Source organism: Schistocerca serialis, chromosome 5 (genome assembly GCF_023864345.2).
Source record: "Schistocerca serialis cubense isolate TAMUIC-IGC-003099 chromosome 5, iqSchSeri2.2, whole genome shotgun sequence".
In the NCBI taxonomy this organism is placed as follows: domain Eukaryota; kingdom Metazoa; phylum Arthropoda; class Insecta; order Orthoptera; family Acrididae; genus Schistocerca; species Schistocerca serialis.
The window spans coordinates 571,240,108-571,260,285 of NC_064642.1; the positions used below are offsets into that span (position 1 = coordinate 571,240,108).

The 20,178-nt window shown below is 41.6% G+C and overlaps 1 protein-coding gene across 1 annotated transcript in view; it reads left to right on the top strand.

The window, feature by feature from the left end:
• Positions 1–20,178, top strand: part of LOC126482091 (dynein axonemal heavy chain 12-like) — a 42,414-nt gene that overhangs the window by 21,636 nt on the left and 600 nt on the right. Inside the window, exon 6 of the mRNA XM_050106066.1 lies at positions 3,650–3,769. Coding sequence (XP_049962023.1) covers positions 3,650–3,769 — 120 coding nt within the window. The remainder of the gene's footprint in view (positions 1–3,649; positions 3,770–20,178) is intronic.

Sequence of the window (20,178 nt, forward strand, 5' to 3'; positions counted from 1 at the left end):
GAGCCCTGTGGAACACCATGACCTTGTACACATGGTTCTCAAATGTGTACCCGGAGTTCATTTCCTTCCATCTACTTAATTTCAATAACCTGAGCAAGATATTTGCTAAACAACAGATTTCTTCAACCAAAAATTGTTTTCCACTGTGATTTAAATGAAGGCCATGGCTGGTATGCATGCATCTGTCTAACGTGCTTACATTTATTAAGTTCAGATACATCATCTATCTCTTTGTTTACTCTTCTTATTAATTTATTTATGCATGAGCAAGGAGGTAGATCATATCTGTGCGGTTGACTTACAACAGTTACATTTGTGCTGCCTAACTTGGGTACCACACTTTCAAGAACAGTGATGAGCTCACTACCTTTATCTCTGGCAATATCATTTGCACCTGCACAAATTATGAGAAATTATGACACAGAATTTTGAGTCAAGGTTTTCACATGATTTCATCACTGGTTTGTCATTTCTGCAATGCCTGCTCCTGATTTGACAACTGCCACCTTTACTGCTATCTGACATACATGATTAGCTGCAAAAATTAAGGCTTTTCATTCTTTTTTGCACATTTGAGGCCAGTTGACTGATTTTTTAATCACATTTCTTTGTTTACAATGCTAAAGCTGCGGAAAATTCGCAGCGCATGGCTGTTATTGTTTGTAATTATTATCTGGACTCATATGTTTCTGAGTGACATTGTTTGTAGACTCACATTTTTCATTATAACTATTTGATGCACTTACTTTTATATTTCAAAGTTTTGCGCTGGTTTCCACCACCGTTCTTCCTTCGTTTATATCACTGGTAGCTGATATTTCTTTAAGGTTGAGTTGATGCCCTGTTTGTTTTTACAACCAAGATGATTCAGCTGTTTCTCCAATAAGGCTACAGTCCTTTTAAGTTCACTGATTTCACTTTTTTTTTTTTTTTTTTTTTTTTGCAATGTTTACGTATGGATGTGACTAAATTTACATTTGCCACAGTTTTTTTCACAAGAATTTGATCTTGTAATGATTTCGCTTGCATTTTTTGCTTTAGCTTCGCAGCAGTAACATTTTCCAGGTTGAACCACAATACTTTTTTTTTTTTTTTGCACTGAATACATTGAGACTCATTCTTTTTTATATTTTTCGCAGAACCTGATTTTCGTGTACCTTTTTCAATTGCCATCTTGTACAGGCAGCGATGAGCAGCATTAAACACAGTACATACACTATAGAGGTGGAGTGCTATATTTATAATGAAAAGTGCTACTGATTTCAACACATGGGAAAGCAGGATAACAGATATAAATAACGTTCATATTTTATATACATCAGATTCGCAACACACAGGTTAGTATCAGACTCTCAGTAAGGAAAATATCCTCCTCAGGCCCTAATGCCTTGTGTGCACCTGTTATTCATGCTGGCTAACAAAATGTTGAGGAAGTCCTTAGGGAATAACATCCCATGAGTATTCCATGAATGCTCTATAGGGTTTGGGTCTGGGAAGTACACAGGACATCCCATATGTTCAGTACTTCCACTTTCCAGTGAGTCCGACACCTCAGCGGTCAGGAGTGGGTAGACATTGTTGTATATAAACAGAAAGTCAGGAACTACTGTGCCTTTTAATAGAGGGACATGGTCCAGAATAATCTCCTTGCAGCACTGCTGTGCTGTAACAGGATATCACAGTAAGCTATGCAATGGTATTTGGCCATTGTGCATAACATCTGCCCACTCTATAACACCTAAGCCATACTATTTACACCTATGAACTTTCTGTGACATGTAACATGTTCTTCGCTCTCTGTACACTAACTGGTAGCCAGAATCACTTGCCACAGTGAAGTGGAATTTATAAGGGAACATCACTCTGGACCACTGTCGCTGACCCCAGCTAACATGCTCCCTACACTAACAAACTCGTTCTCGACAGTGGCATGGAATGGTGAAGTGGGTGTATTTATGAGGCTTATAAGCCTACAAACCAGCCTGATTTAACTGGCATGAAATGGTTCTGGTGGAGACGTGTATCAGTAGTGGCTGCAAGGACTGCAGTGATCTGCTCAGGAGTGAGATGTCTGTTTATTTTTTCCAGTAGGAGTACGTATCAATCATCTTGCAGTGTTGTGCTCTGTCTATGACCATTGGCATGCTTTCGCATAGCATTTCGCCCTCAGTGGCCCTTTTTAATTGTGAGATGACGCTTTTGAAGACATTATTTCCTGTGGCCGCAATAGGACACTTTGACAAGTTCCAAGCCATCCAATCCTTGACGATAATTGAAAGCACTTCAATGATGTATTTCAGACCTATTCCCAGACCTCACTCAATATTAAACTAAATTATTCCACAACAACTTTTGTCAAACACCGTACTACATCAACTTCGAATGCATACATAATGTTTGTACATAAGCTTCACTGCAGTCGACATGTCTCACCCTCTATATTTCCTTTTAATATCATTGATTGTGCATTCCATAGCAATCATTCGAGTCAGTTTTCCTTAGCAGTTATCAAACAGTATATTATTTAAAGTCAAGTGTGTTAAAGGTCACTTTGGAATTAACAACTTTTGTGTATGCTTTTACGTTTGAAGTAATATTTTTTGTAATCTTTTATCACAAGAGTCTTTTATTTAATATTGACTTTAAATAATTAATGATCATCTACAGATCAATCTATAAGACACAAAAAGAATGTGAATCTAATTATAAATGAAAGAAGTCCACCATGTTTGGAAATTCTCAGCTGTAACGTATCCACAACACAAAGACTGCAATATGAGAAACAGACTAACATTATTACACTCATAGGGCAACAAATGTATTAATAGTATTATGTGAAACACATCAGAAAATATCTGTCAAGATTAGCAGCATCAGGAAGTACAATACATGATAAAACTGAAGGACAAATATAGTGCATAATCCTTACAGTGAGGCCATCTACGATATACTGTGCTTGCAGCTGTGGCGGAAGCAGCCTATGAAGTTTCTCCATGAGTAGTTGCTTGCTGTTACACTGGTGCACACTGTTATGACTGCCTGTGTGTCATGAGAAGAATGTGAATAATTGTTATTATGAGTCAGTAGTACAATAATGTAACTCAGTTAAGCAGTACAATTAAGGTATGATGAAATAATAATTTGTATAACTAATAACTAAATTTGCTCACAGGTATATTTATGGCATGCTAACGTTCTGTGAAATGCATTAAAACGTGCCTACAAGGACATCAGTAAAAACGGTGGTGTTCACTGCTTGCATTAGGCACTTGAAAACAAGCTAAACAAAATACCAGTGGAATGTCTGTTTGAGGGCATAGAAGTTTCAGCATTATTCACATCAAAACATGCAGCAGTACTTTCGCTTATAGCTGTTTGCACATTCTTTTTGTGTCTTTTGGACTGATTTAAAGATGCTCATCATTGACTGAAATTCGTTATCAATAACAAACCTATGTGATCAAGTGCTGGAATAAATAATTGTTCTTACAGTTTATGTGTGTGTATGTGTGTGTGTGTGTGTGTGTGTGTGTGTGTGTGTGTGTGTGTGTGTATGTGTGTGTATGTGTATTATAAATTACCAACATTTTATTCTATTTCTGTTTATTCTATTTATATTTTCCAAAAACATTTTGTTTGTCATTTGCAGATAATGAGAGTATTCCTGGGGAAACTGGCTGAACTTAAGCATGACATAAAATGGATCAATAAAGAAGAAAAGCTCTTTCAGTTTGCCCTCTCAAAGTACAGCAACAATGAAGAATTTAATGTAATTAACAGGAAGTATAGTTTGTCTGATGTTTGATACTGTTTTCTCTGTATAGATGACTATTATCCTTCATTATTTTTAAAAAGCATTTTAAAGCTATTTGATAAGCTTGTGGAACAGTATCCTTGCTGTAAATGGAAGTGACAAGATGTTTGTTTTTGAAGCATACAGCTTACACTTACATCAGAGTTCAGACACATGAAATTTTGGGCATCTTTAATTGTGATCAGAATATGAAAATTCGATTCTGAATTCACAAATCATGATTGATTTGCCAAAATTCTGGTTGCCTCTGCTATTTACACATTAATTATCAAGTAAGATGCTGCAGGGACCTCACTTCCACCACGTGACTAACAGATATTTTGTCAAGGGCTTCCTTTGACTCTGATTTATAGGTTATAAAAATTTTGTTAGCAATACACCATCTTCAGTCATAATGTTTTATTTTCCTGTTTCAGCCAGCAACTGTAAGTTTCAGCCCAGTTAGGTTCCATCACCTGCTATACACCCACAGAGCAGCAAGTTGCATATTCAGTTCTGTATGTGTTTTCTGAGTGGATTCCATGGGTTCTTACACTGTTGTCCACTTATCAACCTAACAAAAAGCGGTGGTGTGGACAGTGTGAAGGTGGAAAAGCAAGGGGTTTGGATGCTGGTAGCCCTTGTGGTCAGTTTGGATGTTGGAAGGCTGTGGTGACGGTGATGGTGGCACTGATTGTGACTGTAGTTGCAGCCAGAGCTGATTGTGGTGGTAAGCCCTGCCACACTGCCAAACACGTGATGCCTCCCTATGGCCTATCGTCCCTTGAGTCTTTGTCAGATGCTGGCCAAATGTGCATGCCTGGACACAGGCAGCTTACGCAGAAGTGGGCCAGTACATAGGCTGGGCACACTACATGGGATTCAGTAGGTCTAACAGCGAGTGATGCTGGTGCCCATGCAGTAGTTCAGCTGGACTGACACCATTGATGGGGGTGGCCAAATACATGGCCAGGAAGCTGTGGGGTGCTTAATCAGTAGAGGGGGCAGAAAGGCCTTTCGCACTTGTGTTCTTAAAGTACAGATTATCTGCTCACCCTCCACACTGGAAGCAGTGTGAAATGTGGGATTGTTCAGGTGTTTGAAGCCATTATGACAACAGGAGGCCTGGAATTGCAATGACATGAATTGAGGATTGTCTGACACCAGGCAGCTGGCTTTCCCTCAGTGGCGAATATCACCAAGAGAGCACAGAAGAGATCACAGGTGTAGAGATGGCACACACGACCAGCAGCCACATAGCTTCAAGAAATGGCCTGAAAAAATCCACAGGGTCCTCCTCCAGTTTCTACTGAGGGTGGGGCTATGGGTATAAGTATTGGACAGTGGCCACCTTATTGAAGGAGCAAGCATGAAAGGAGTGGCACATGCACTGAATGTTGGTATTGATGTCTGTCTAGTAGATATGTCACTTGGGCAAACGTCATGTACTTCATACCCAAATGCAAAGAATGAAGGAGCTGGAGGATGCTGTGGTTGGACTCCAGCATGCAGAGTCCTTTTGGTCTATCTTATGACATGTTTCATAGTGTTGAGCTGGTAGCATAATATGAATGACTGAGTCTGCATGGCTGGAAACATGTGCTGGCTGCCCATTCTGTACAGCTTATAAAACTTGCCACATAAACAGGTCACAGGATGGTTCTGTGGTTATGTCACGTGCGGTCAACAGGAATTCATTCAGGATTAGTCCAGAGCTAAACAATCTGTTTCTTGGCAATCGAAGTTTGTGTCGCAGCCAAGAGGGAAGTGGGACAGGGCACGTGCATTGACATGTTCAGCATTGGGGTGAAAGTGGATTTCATAATGGTGCCCGCTTGAAGGGAATGGCAGCACTGCATATGCATTGCTTTCTTTTCTGGAAGCTTCTCAGCTTGTGAACAATTGAACTGTGTCACAGTCAAAAATTTGGAGGTGAAGGCAATTGCTTACTGGCAGTTGCTATGCTGGGACACACCCTTCATGTCAGCAGCAGGCCGGTTGTATAGGTTATCAGCCACAGTGTTGCCTTGAGACTCTTTGTTGTTATTGTTGCGGTCTTCAGACCGAAGACTGGTTTGTTGCATCTCTCCATGCTTCTCTATCCTGTGCAAGCTTCTTTGTCTCCGAATAACTACTGCAACTTACATCTTGCTGAATCTGCATACTGTGTTCATCTCTTAGTCTCACTCTAGGAATGTTTACCTACAACACTTCCCTCCAATACTAAATTGGTGATCCCTTGATGTGTCAGAATGTGTCCTATCAACCGAACCCTTATTTTGATTAAGTTGTGCCACACATTTCTTGACTCACCAGTTTTATTTGGTACTTCCTAATTAGGTGCGTGATCTACCCATCTAATTTTTAGCATTTTTTTGCAGCAACACATTTCGAAAGCTTCTATTCTGTTTTCATCCAAACTGCTTATTGTCCATGTTTCACTTCCACACATGGCTACACTCCATACAAATATTTTCAAACAAGATTTCCTAACACTTAAATCTGTATTTGATGTTAGGAAATTTCTCTTCATCAGAAATGTTTTATTTTTTATTTATTTATTTATTTATTTTTTGCTATTGCGCGTACATTTTATATCCTGTCTATTTCGGCCATCATCAGTAATTTTGCTGCTCAAAGAGCAAAAATCATGTGCTACTTTAAGTGTCTCATTTCCTTATCTGATTCTATTAGCATCACCTGATTTAGTTTGACTACATTCCATTATCCTCCTTTTGCTTTGGTTGATGTTCACCTTATGTCCTCCTTTCAAGTCAACACCATTTCATTCAATTGCTCTTCCAAGTCCTATGCTGACTCCGCCAGAATTATAGCGTCTTTGAAAAACCTCAGAGTTTTTACTGCTTCTCCCTGACCTGTAATTCCTATTCCAACCTTTCCTTTGGTTTCTTTAGTTATGAAATTTCGTGATTTATCTGAGCCTTTTCCTCAAGTGACTAACTACATGTTCTTGCAGTTTTTGGCTTGAATTTCAATCTTATAAATTTAGGTATTGCCTAATGTTTGTTTCCTCTAAGATTTTAGCCTGTTTGCCAAATTTTGAACTTATTTGTGTGATTTCATCACTAATTACCTCACTGCAATATTTAAAATTGTGTAAAAGTGGACTCCTAGTGTGCTTTAAATTGTGCACTAAACTTTTCCAATAATTCTTTGAAATGCTCTCCCAGTTTAAACATTAATACTGGCATACAGTTCAAAGAACATTACATGAACAACGCTTCCCAAATCACAAAATTCACTAAAACGTGCCTAGAAGATCAGTATGTATATCCAAATCCATTCACTTGAAATATGGCAATATTTTAAGACAATAAAAAATAAAAGGATCTGTTATTTCTATGGCTCCCTTGGATTTTTGTGTTATGTAGTTGACTGTGCAGCTAGCTACAGTGTGCTGCGGTCACCATGGTAAAACAATGAAGTACTGGTGCTGCAAACTGCAGATAATTGTCATCCGCCATAGTAATTGGCCAACATTCTTCTTTACACACATCTTTTCATGGATGAATGTAATTTTGTAATCTCTACTTAAAGTTTACAGTACAAAGTTCTTTATAATAATAAAATAAAATAATAATAAAATTTAATGCTTAGCACAGATTTTTTATGACCTTTTGTTTTTTCAGTTACTGTGGGCAAACTTACAATTGCATGACAATTCTTTGTAGAAAACTGTTCTAAATATCCAGCCATCAATTCCAGATCAATTCTTCGAAGCTTATGAGTAAGTGGAAGTCCCAGGTACAGGATGCCACCCTGTAGCCAGTTTAGACATGTGGTGGGGTTGCCACCTTTTGGCCTCATGACTTGCCATTAATTTTTGATTGAGGTTTACTTCCTCTAGCTTTTGATAACCTGTCACCTATATGCAAAGCAGCAAATGCATAATTTTTCTTCAGAATTATTTTCTGCAGGAAGATTGACTTCACAGTGTCTAAGAGCTGTTGCTGCCCCATATGTGAGCCCTGCTGAAGGCCATCAGATCTCAAGCCTTCGGGAGTCTTATTGTGGACTGCTATTCCGCTGGTCCACATCCTTCAATCTGTCTGGCTTGGTTGACGCTCACAGGAGCTTAAGCAGTTATCAGCATAGCACTCACATTATAACAGGACACACAAACCTTCTCAGAAAGGTATATGACAGTCCTCAAGGTGGCTTATGGTACTTTTCTCATGTCCATTTTCTTTATTATTAGAAGTAAATGTTGTTGTGGTCTTCAGTCCTGAGACAGGTTTGATGCAGCTCTCCATGCTACTCTATCCTGTGCAATCTTCGTCATCTCCCAGTATTTACTGCACCCTACATCCTTCTGAATCTGTTTAGTGTATTCATCTCTTGGTCTCCCTCTACGATTTTTACCCTCCACGCTGCCCTCCAATGCTAAATTTGTGATCCCTTGATGCCTCAGAACATGCCCTACAAACCGGTCCCTTCTTCTTGTCAAGTTGTGCCACAAACTCCTCTTCTCGCCTATTTTATTCAATACCTCCTCATTAGTTATGTGATCTACCCATCTAATCTTCAGCATTCTTCTGTAGCACCACATTTTGAAAGCTTCTATTCTCTTCTTGTCCAAACTATTTATCGTCCATGTTTCACTTTCATACATGGCTACACTCCATACAAATACTTTCAGAAACGACTTCCTGACACTTACTCGATGTTAACAAATTTTTCTTCTTCAGAAACACTTTCCTTGCCATTGCCAGTCTACATTTTATAACCTCTCTAATTCGACCATCATCCGTTATTTTGCTCCCCAAATAGCAAAACTCCTTTACTATTTTTAAGTGTCTCATTTCCTAATCTAATTCCCTCAGCATCACCCGACTTAATTAGACTACATTCCATGATCCTTGTTTCATCTTATATCCTCCTTTCAAGACACTGTCCATTCCGTTCAACTACTCTTCCAAGCCCTTTGCTGTCTCTGACAGAATTACAGTGTCATCAGTGAACCTCAAAGTTTTTATTTCTTCTCCATGTATTCTAATACCTACTCTGAATTTTTCTTTCGTTTCCTTTACTGCTTGCTCAATATTCAGATTGAATAACATCGGGGAGATGGTACAACCCTGTCTCACTCCCTTCCCAACCACTGCTTCCCTTTCGTGCCCCCCAACTTTTATAACTGCCATCTGCTTTCTGTACAAATTGTAAATAGCCTTTCGCCCCCTGTATTTTACCCCTGCCACCTTTAGAATTTGAAAGAGAGTATTCCAGTCAACATTGTCAAAAGCTTTCTCTAAGTCTACAAATGCTAGAAACGTAGGTTTGCCTTTCCTTAATCTTTCTTCTAAGATAAGACGTAAGGTCAGTATTGCCTCACGTGTTCCAACATTTCTACGGAATCCAAACTGATCTTTCCCGAGATCGACTTCTACCAGTTTTTCCATTCGTCTGTAAAGAATTCACGTTAGCAGCTGTGACTTATTAACTGATAGTTCGGTAATTTTCACATCTGTCAACACCTGCTTTCTTTGGGATTGGAATTATTATATTCTTCTTGAAGTCTGAGTGTATTTTGCCTGTCTCATACATCTTGGTCACCAGATGGTAGAGTTTTGTCAGGACTGGCTCTCCCAAGGCCGTCAGTAGTTCTAATGGAATGTTGTCTACTCCCGGGGCCTTGTTTTGACTCAGGTCTTTCAGTGCTCTGTCAAACTCTTCACACAGTATCGTATCTCCCATTTCATCTTCATCTACATCCTCTTCCATTTCCATATTATTATCCTCAAGTACATTGCCCTTGTATAGACCCTCTATATACTCCTTCCACCTTTTTGCTTTCCCTTCTTTGCTTAGAACTGGGTTTCCATCTGAGCTCTTGATATTCATACAAATGGTTCTCTTTTCTCCAAAGATCTCTTTAATTTTCCTGTAGGCGGTATCTATCTTACCCCTAGAGAGATAAGCCTCTACATCCTTACATTTGTCCTCTAGCCATCCCTGCTTAGTTGTTTTGCACTTCCTGTCGAACCCCTTTTTTGAGCCGTTTGTAATCCTTTTTGCCAGCTTCATTTACTGCATTTTTATATTTTCTCCTTTCATCAATTAAATTCAATATTTCTTCTGTCACCCAAGGATTTCTACTAGCCCTTGTCTTTTTACCTACTTGATCCTCTGCTGCCTGCATTACTTTGTCCCTCAAAGCTATCCATTCTTATTCTACTGTATGTCCCTCATTATTATATTCCCTTATTATTATTTGTTCCCTTATGCTCTCCTTGAAACTTTCTACATCCTCTGGTTTAGTCAGTTTATCCAGGTCCCATCTCCTTAAGTTCCCACCTTTTTGCAGTTTCTTCAGTTTTAATGTACAGTTCATAACCTATAGATTGTGGTCAGGGTCCACATTTGCCCCTGGAAATGTCTTACAATTTAAAACCTGGTTCCTAAATCTCTGTCTTACCATTATATAATCTATCTGATACCTTCTAGTATCTCCAGGATTCTTCCACGTATACAACCTTCTTTTATGATTTTTGAACCAAGTGTTAGCTATGATTAATTTATGCTCTGTGCAAAATTCTACCAGACGGCTTCCTTTTTCATTTCTTACCCCCAATCTGTATTCACCTACTATGTTTCCTTCTCTCCCTTTTCCTACTCTCGATTTCCAGTCACCCATGACTATTAAATTTTCGTCCCCCTTCACTACCTGAATAATTTCTTTTATCTCATCATACATTTCATCAATTTCTTCATCATCTGCAGAGCTAGTTGACATATAAACTTGTACTACTGTAGTAGGTGTGGGCTTCGTGTCTATCTTGGCCACACTAATGCGTTCACTATGCTGTTTGTATTAGATTACCCACCCTCCTATTTTTTTATTCATTATTAAACCTACTCCTGCATTACTCCTATTTGATTTTGTGTTTATAACCCTGTAGTCACCTGACCAGAAGTCTTGTTCCTCCTGCCACTGATCTTCACAAATTCCCACAATATCTAACTTTAACCTATCCATTTCCCTTTTTAAATTTTCTAATCTACCTGCCCGATCAAGGGATTTGACATTCCATGCTCCGATCTGTAGAATGTCAGTTTTCGTTCTCCTGATAATGATATCCTCCTGAGTAGTCCCTGCCCGGAGATCCAAATGGGGGACTATTTTACCTCTGGAATATTTTACCCAAGAGGATTCCATCATCATTTAATCATACAGTGAAGCTGCATGCCCTCAGGAAAAATTACATGAAGTAAAGTAAATAATAATCACTTACGTTACTTTCTCTTCATTATCCAAAATTTTATTATTTAATTCCATATACTTGCTTCTGATGTGGATGTTTTTCATATAATTTGTAAGTCATGTCCTGCATCTGGGCACCAAAAGAATGATGAGGCCATTGCTTCAAATGTGAATTCTGTTACTTGTATAAATTTATATTAATGATAAAAAATGTTACTTCCTTTACAACATATTTCAAGGATAGACATTCCACACCAAATGTAGATTAACATTTGGTATGTTTTCCTATCCTTCAATTACATCAACAGATGTGCTAAAGTTATTGCTTCAGGTCACAAAATCATTCTCATTCACAAAAGTTTCTTTAGCTTCCTTTACACTATATCTTTATTATTAAACCAAAAGTTCCTGGGAAGCCCGCACATCTGCATATGCATACACACTCTGCAAGCCACTGTGTGGTGTGGCAGAGCTTACCACTACTAGTTGTATCCATTCCTATTCCACTTACAAATGAAGTGAGGAAAAATGACTGTCTATATGCCTGCGTGTGAGCCCTAATTTCTCCTATCTTGTCTTTACATTCCTTACATGAAATCTACATTAATGTTAGCAGGATTGTTGTGCAGTCAGCCACAAATGACTGTTCTCTAAATTTTATCTACAGTGTTCTGCAAAATTATTGTCATCATATCTCCAGGGATCCACACTTGAGTTCACAAAGCTTCTCCATAGCATGTTGATCGAATATACCAGTAACACATCTGGCATCACTCATTTGTATTGCTCCAGTGACTTCCTTTAATCTCAGCTGGTGTGGATCTCAAACACTCAAGCAGTACCTTCACTGCTACTATTACGTGGTCTTTCCACTTCTTATCACTTTGCAATCTATGCTCAGATGTTTTATAGAAGTGACTTTGCTGAGCAGTGCACTGTTAATATTGTATTTGAACATTACAGAATTCCTTTTCCAACTCATCTCCATTAACTTACATTTCTTTACATTTAGAGCAAGTTGTCATTCTTTACACAAAACACAAATTCTGTCTGAGTCATTCCATACCCTTCTACAGTCACTCAACAACAATACAATGCTTTCCTGTGTGTTACAGCATCATCAGCAAATAGTCACAGATAGCTGCTCACTTTATCTGTAAGACAATTTGTGTACAAAGTGAATAAGAGCAATCATAGCGCTCTTCCCAGGGGATTCCACATGATACCCAAGTCTTTGATGAACACTTGCTATCGAGGAAAACATACTGAGTTAAATTATTTAAGAAGTCTTTGAGCCACTCTCGTATCTGAGAACCAATTCTGTATGATTGTACCTTCCTTAACAGTCTGCATTGGGGCACTGTGTCAGATTCTTTTCAGAACTATAGGAATATGGAATGTGCATGTTGCCCTTCATCCATTGTTCACAGGATATCACGGGAGAAAAGGGCAAGCTGAGTTTTGCATGAGCAATGCTTTCAAAAAGCGTGTTGATTTGTGAACAGAGTTTTCTGTCTCATGGAACTTTATTATATTGGAACTGAGAATATGTTCACAAATTCTGCAGCAAAATGATGTTAAGGATATTAGTCTGTAATTTTGTGGATCAGTTCTTTCACCCTTCTTATACCTGGGCTTTTTACAGTTGCTTCAGACTTTGCAATGGACAAGAGATTTGCAATGTAAGGCGCTAGTGATGATGAATACTCTCTTTAAAGCTGAATTGGGTTCTTTCTGAACCTGGCAGCATACTTGTTTTCAACTGTTTAAGTTGCTTCTCAGTGTAAGCTGTGTCTTTCTCTATGTCCTCCATATGGGGGCCTGTGTGACAGTCAAGCAATGGTACATCTGTACAATCCTCTTGCATGAATGTCTTTTTAAATGTGATACTTAAGACATCAGCTTTCCTTTTTCTGTCTTCTATTGCCACACCAGACTGTTTGATGAGAGATTGGATACAAGCCTTCAACCCACTTCATGATTTAATGTAGGACCAGGATTTTCTTGGGCTCTTGGCAGATCCTTTCCTGTCATGTCAAAGTGGATGTTGTATGTTTTGCATATTGATCTTTTTATAGGCAGACAAGATTCTACTAACTTTTGCCTGTCCACATTTCGATGTTCATTTTTTACTTGACAGTAGAACAATTTCTGCTTCATTGGCAGTTTCCAAATTTTATTATTAAACCACAGTGGGTCATTTCTATCCTTAACCACTTACTCCTCACGTACATTTGTAGAGTAGGAATGAAAGTCAGTTTAAACTTTATCCATAATTCCATCTTATTGCAACTAAATGGTGTCCATTCACTGCCTAAGTTGGATACTAATAACTGTGCATCTGCTGTTTTTAGCATAAATACCCTCCTAGCTTTCATGATGGATTTATTAACTAGTAAACATCATCACTATGATGACATCATAATCACAAATCCTTGTCTCTATACTGAAACTGTCAATAACATCTGGTCCGTTTGCAGCTAGAAGGTCTAAAGCATTTACATTTCATGTGGGTTGCCGAACTAGCTCCTTCAGACAATTTTCAGAAAAGTGTTCAGAACTAATTCACAAGACTGCCTATCTGTACCATCTGCAATGAGTCCATAGATGTCTCAATGCCATACTCAGTTGCCTCCAACTAATATTGTATGATTGGTGTATTTCCATGGTACTGAACATAGACTTTCTTTGAATGATTCTACAACTGTTACAGTGGAAATGGGTGGCCAGAAATAGCATCTTATGATTAATATGAGTTCGCTGAGGCCAGTTCCTCATGTCCATGTAACATCACAGTTAGATTCGATTTCTACCTCAATAGAGACAGTATTTTTGTCGACTGTAATGAGCAGTCCCCTTCTAAGGGTCTAGCCTGTTTTTCCAATGTAAGTTGCCTGCCTCTATAAATACTTTGTAGCTTTCTACTTCAGGTTTCATCCACCACTTGCTTCCTGGAATAATTTGAGTAGGAGAACTTTCCTGGAGCATGATAAATTCAGGAACTTTGTGTGAATGCTATGGCAATTTGCTGCTAAAATTTCGACAGTTGACATCTCCTGGGTTTGGATGGCAGTCTGTGGAATCCTTATTGCCATGTCCACGCAGGTATTTCATCTCAATAAGTTGCCGCAATTGCCATCCCATGCTGAAGATGCATGTTATCACTTAATACAACTCTTCATATTCGTAATAAAATAATGCCAACACACAGTATGTGAATATTTATAGTAGACTTAATATTTTTTTATGTTACAGTTTTCTTACTTTATAATACATTAGCATAGTATTTATATTTATCAGTGCCTATGAAGTTCACTGCAGTGTATGCATGTGTGAAAGAACAGACTGTTGATGATTTATAGCCCTATTAAATCATGAAAAGTATTTGCAAATTACAAATATGATACCACCACAGCTATATAATTTACTAGAAACAAATGGGCATTTTTGCCATTCTGGCACTCAAACCTGAGTTTTTCACTGTATACAAGTGGTTGCTATAAGCACTTCGGCTACCTGAGTGTGCTTTCTGACAGACCCAAACTTCCATATGTTCCCGTGCCTGTTTCCCAAAGTGCTTTATTGCTTTCACAGTTACAGGATTCCCATACAGAAAGAGAGTTATTTAGTATTCTTGTGTCAGTTTACCTACATTTTGGCATGAAATACATTAGTGCATGTCTGTATTTGATGGTGTCTGTAAAGTTTGATGTTATATTCCTTTGGAAATGCATGCATGTCCAAAGGAACAGACACTGCTTATAAATAGCCATATTAAATTGTGAAATGTATACTGAAGGCTATTGATAACATAATTTATTAATGATGCATCATAAAACTTATTTTATTTGCTACAATATTATGAAAAGGATAGTTGCTACACACCAAAGAGCAGGGATGCTGAGTTGCAGACGGGCACAACAAAAAGACTGTCAGAAAATGAACTTTAGGCCAACAAGGCCTTCGTTGACACACACACGCACACACTCACTCATGCAAATGCTATTCAACATGCATAACCACAGTTTCTGGCTGCTGAGGCCACGCTACTACACTCCTGGAAATTGAAATAAGAACACCGTGAATTCATTGTCCCAGGAAGGGGAAACTTTATTGACACATTCCTGGGGTCAGATACATCACATGATCACACTGACAGAATCACAGGCACATAGACACAGGCAACAGAGCATGCACAATGTCGCCACTAGTACAGTGTATATCCACCTTTCGCAGCAATGCAGGCTGCTATTCTCCCATGGAGACGATCGTAGAGATGCTGGATGTAGTCCTGTGGAACGGCTTGCCATGCCATTTCCACCTGGCGCCTCAGTTGGACCAGCGTTCGTGCTGGACGTGCAGACCGCGTGAGACGACCCTTCATCCAGTCCCAAACATGCTCAATGGGGGAGAGATCCGGAGATCTTGCTGGCCAGGGTAGTTGACTTACACCTTCTAGAGCACGTTGGGTGGCACGGGATACATGCGGACGTGCATTGTCCTGTTGGAACAGCAAGTTCCCTTGCCGGTCTAGGAATGGTAGAACGATGGGTTCGATGACGGTTTGGATGTACCGTGCACTATTCAGTGTCCCCTCGACGATCACCAGTGGTGTACAGCCAGTGTAGGAGATCGCTCCCCACACCATGATGCCGGGTGTTGGCCCCGTGTGCCTCGGTCATATGCAGTCCTGACTGTGGCGCTCACCTGCACGGCGCCAAACACGCATACAACCATCATTGGCACCAAGGCAGAAGCGACTCTCATCGCTGAAGACGACACGTCTCCATTCGTCCCTCCATTAACGCCTGTCGCGACACCACTGGAGGCGGGCTGCACGATGTTGGGGCGTGAGCGGAAGACGGCCTAACAGTGATCGGGACCGTAGCCCAGCTTCATGGAGACGGTTGCAAATGGTCCTTGCCGATACACCAGGAGCAACAGTGTCCCTAATTTGCTGGGAAGTGGCGGTGCAGTCCCCTACGGCACTGCGTAGGATCCTACGGTCTTGGCATGCATCCGTGCGTCGCTGCGGTCCGGTCCCAGGTCGACGGGCACGTGCACCTTCCGCCGACCACTGGCGACAACATCGATGTACTGTGGAGACCTCACGCCCCACGTGTTGAGCAATTCGGCGGTACGTCCACCCGGCCTCCCGCATGCCCACTATACGCCCTCGCTCAAAGTCCGTCAACTGCACATACGGTTCACGTCCACGCTGTCGCGGCATGCTACCAGTGTTAAAGACTGCGATGGAGCTCCGTATGCCACGGCAAACTGGCTGACACTGACGGCGGCGGTGCACAAATGCTGCTTAGCTAGCGCCATTCGACGGCCAACACCGCGGTTCCTGGTGTGTCCGCTGTGCCGTGCGTGTGATCATTGCTTGTACAGCCCTCTCGCAGTGTCCGGAGCAAGTATGGTGGGTCTGACAAACCGGTGTCAATGTGTTCTTTTTTCCATTTCCAGGAGTGTAGTTGCTGCACATCATGGGAGATGCAACTGGGTGGTGGGAATAAGGAGAAGGCTGTGGGTGAGGGGTGTGGGATAGCAGGGTAGGGGTGGGGGCAGTAAAGTACTACTTGTAGGATCATACAAGAACAGGGTGGAGAGAGGTTAGGGCAGCTAGGTGCTGTCAGAAGGTCAGACAGAGGGCAGGTGTGGGGATTAGCGGAAAAGAAGAGAGGTAAAAAGAGTGAGTGCATTGATGGAATAGTTGACTGTGTAGTACTGGTGTGGGAACAGGGAAGGGGGTTAAGGTTAAGGATAGAGACAAACAGAGGTTGAGGTCAGGAGGGGTATGGGACCATAGGATATATTGCAGGGAGAGTTCCCACATGTGCCATTCAGAAAAGCAGATGTTGGTGGGAAGGATCAAGATGGCACAGGCTGTGAAGCAGTCATTGAAATGAAGAATGCTGTGTTGGGGGGGTGCTCAGCAATGTGTTTCTTGGCCACAGTTTGTTGGTGGCCATTCATGCAGACAGACAGCTTGTTAGTTGTCATGCCCATGTAGAATGCAGCACACTCCTTGTGAGTGGTTTCACAGGTAGCCCTGCCTTTGATGGGATAGGTGATGCTTTTGGCCAGAGTGGAGAAGGTGGTGGTGAGAGGATGTATGGGACAGGTCTTGCATCTAGTTTTGAAAGTTAAGAGGCAAGAGTTGGGAGCAGGAGTTCTGTAGGGATGGCCGAGGATATTGTGCATGTTTGATGGGTGGTGGAATATCACTGTGGGAGGGATGGGAAATATAGTGGATTGGACATTCCTCATTTCAGGACACAACAAGAAGTAGCCAAAGTCCTGGCGGAGCATGTGATGTAGTTGCTCCAATCTTTGGTGGTACTGAGTCATAAGGGGAATGCTCCTATGCAACCATACGGTGGGATTTTTGGTGGTAGTGTGTGACTGGAGGGATAAGTTCACTTCCTACTCCCACCATCGACTACCACTAGCCCTACAATAACCTTCAAACCTTCTCCTCCCCCCCCCCCCCCCCCCCCCCCCCCAGCCTCTCATAGCTGACGAACCCTGCCTTGCAGACCTACTACATTTACCCCACCCTCAAAAACTGCCTCCCCCCCATACAGAATCCAAAACCTATACACACCCGAAACACAGTCATGAAACTCACCCTCAAAAACTGCCTCCCCCCCATACAGAATCCAAAACCTATACAGACCCGGAACACAGTCATGAAACTTTCCTCCAAAAGCCTTAGCCCTGCAGAAGTATCAGTCCTTTCCAAGAGCCTCACCTTTTGCTCCAGTCCCAAATTCAACCATGTAGGACTTGTTAAAGACCTTCTCTCCTTCACCCATGCCATACAGTAGAAACACTTTTTTACCACCAATCCTACCAATCAGACTCAACTGTAGACCAATGTTGAACCCTGCCCCACCCAGTTCACTTGTCCATCTAACTGTGATCCAACTACACTGCCCCCAAATCACCCCCTGCTAACTTTCCAGAATTTCTTAACCTTGAGCCTTGCCTCACCATCTTTCCCCAATTCCCTCAAGATGCAAACTAACCTTACATCTGTTGAAAGAACTGCAGTCCATCACCTAAAAACTGATCCCAACCTTATAATCCTACAAGATGATAAAGGCTCCACCACTGTTGTTTTGAACTGCAAGGATTACGTGGCAGAAGGACTCTGCTAGCTGTCAGATTCATCCACCTAAGAAGTCTGTCACAATGACCCCATTCCAGAAACCCAGCAGGGTCTCCAGTTTCTCCTTAAATCCTTAGGCCCATCCCTGAACCTTCCCCTGGAGTCTATCTCTGTCCTCAGCTGTACCATTCCCTGCACTCTTACCATCTACATGCTTCCTAAAGTTCATAAATCCAACCACCCAGGTTGCCCCATTGTGGCCGGTTACTGTGCACGCACTGAGAGAATCTCTGCTCTCGTAGACCAGCACCTTCAGCCGATTGCCCGCAACCTAACCCCGCATATAAAAGACACCAACCATTTCCTCCAATGACTCTGCACAGTTCCTTTTCCTTTACCACGTGGTGACCTGCTCATCACTATTGCTGCCACCTCCCTTTACCCTAACGTCATTAATGCCCATGCTCTTACTGCTATTGAACACTACCTTTCCCAATTTCAGATGGATTCCAAACCTATAAGCTTCTTCCAAATTGCCATGACCTGCATTACCTGCAAACAAATCTGGGATATGGCTATGAACACTAAAATGGCACCACCCTCTTGCAGCCTAGTCATGGGCCACCTAGAGGAATCCTTCCTAAACACCCAGAATCCCAAACACCTCACCTGCTTCAAATTCAATGATGACGTTTACATGATATGGATCGAGAGTGATGACACCCTATCCACATTCCTCCAGAGCCTCATCTCTTTCTCCCGCATTTGCTTCACGTGGTCCTACTCAACACAACAAGCCCCCTTCCTCAATGTTGACCTCCACCGCAAAGATGGCAACGTCAGTAACTCTGTCCATATCAAACATACCAACCATCAGCAATACCTCATAGACTGTAATTACCCTCCTACCCTGCTCTCAACCCCTTGCCTCATTCCTCATATCCCTGTAACAGGTGTAGATGCAAGACATGTCTCATACATCCTCCCATCACCACCTACTCCAGTTTGGTCACAAGCATTACCTATCCCATTTAAGGCAGGGCTATCTGTGAAGCCAGTCATGTGGTATACAAGCTAAGCTGCAACCAGTGTGCTGCATTATATGTGGGTGTGAGAATTAACAAGCTGTTTGCATGAACGGCCACCAACAAACTGTGGCCAAGAAACAGTTGGACCACCCCGTTGCTGAGAATGCTACCCAATACAACATTCTTCATTTCAATGGCTGCCTCACAGCCTGTTCCATGTGGATCCTTCCCACCAACACCAGCATTTCTGAATTGCACAGGTGGGAATTCTTCTTGCAGTATGACATATGTTCCTTTAACTGACCCAGCCTCAGTATTTGTTAGTCCTTGTCCTTACCCTCTAGCCCCTTCCCGGTTCCCATTTAACACTACACAGTCCGCTATTCCACCAATGCAACCACTGTCTTTTTACCTCTCTCCTTTTCTGCTAACCATCTCCGCTGCCCCTTCTAACCTCCTGGCAGCACCTACCTGCCCCATCTGCTCTCCACCTCATCCCTGTATGCTCCTTCAAGCAGAACTTTACTGTCACCAACCTCTACCTATACCCTGCTATCCCCCCCCCCCCCCCCCCCCCCCCCCCCACCGCTGTCCCAGCCTTCTCATTACCCCCACCACCTGATTGCATCTCTGATCCAGTGCAGTTGCTCGCAGTGTGGCCTCAGCAGCCAGAGTGTGATCGTGTGTGTGTGTGTGTGTGTGTGTGTGTGTGTGTGTGTGTGTTTGTGTGTGGGCGCGCGCGGGTGAGCACTTGCGCACACGCATGCTTGCGCATTTTCTATTTTCTATCTATGATGAAGGCATTGTTGGCTCATTTCCTGACATTCCTTTTGTTGTGCCCATCTGTGACTCAGCATCTCCACTATGTGGTAAGTAGCAACTATCCTTTTCATAATGTTGTTACATTCCAGGCTGACTTTTCCATTATTTTATTTGTTGTTAGTCTTTTCCCTTGGCAAACAGTGTAGTAACTCCTTAGTATAAATTTTCTGTGCAACAATTTTCATTTTAGGGCTAT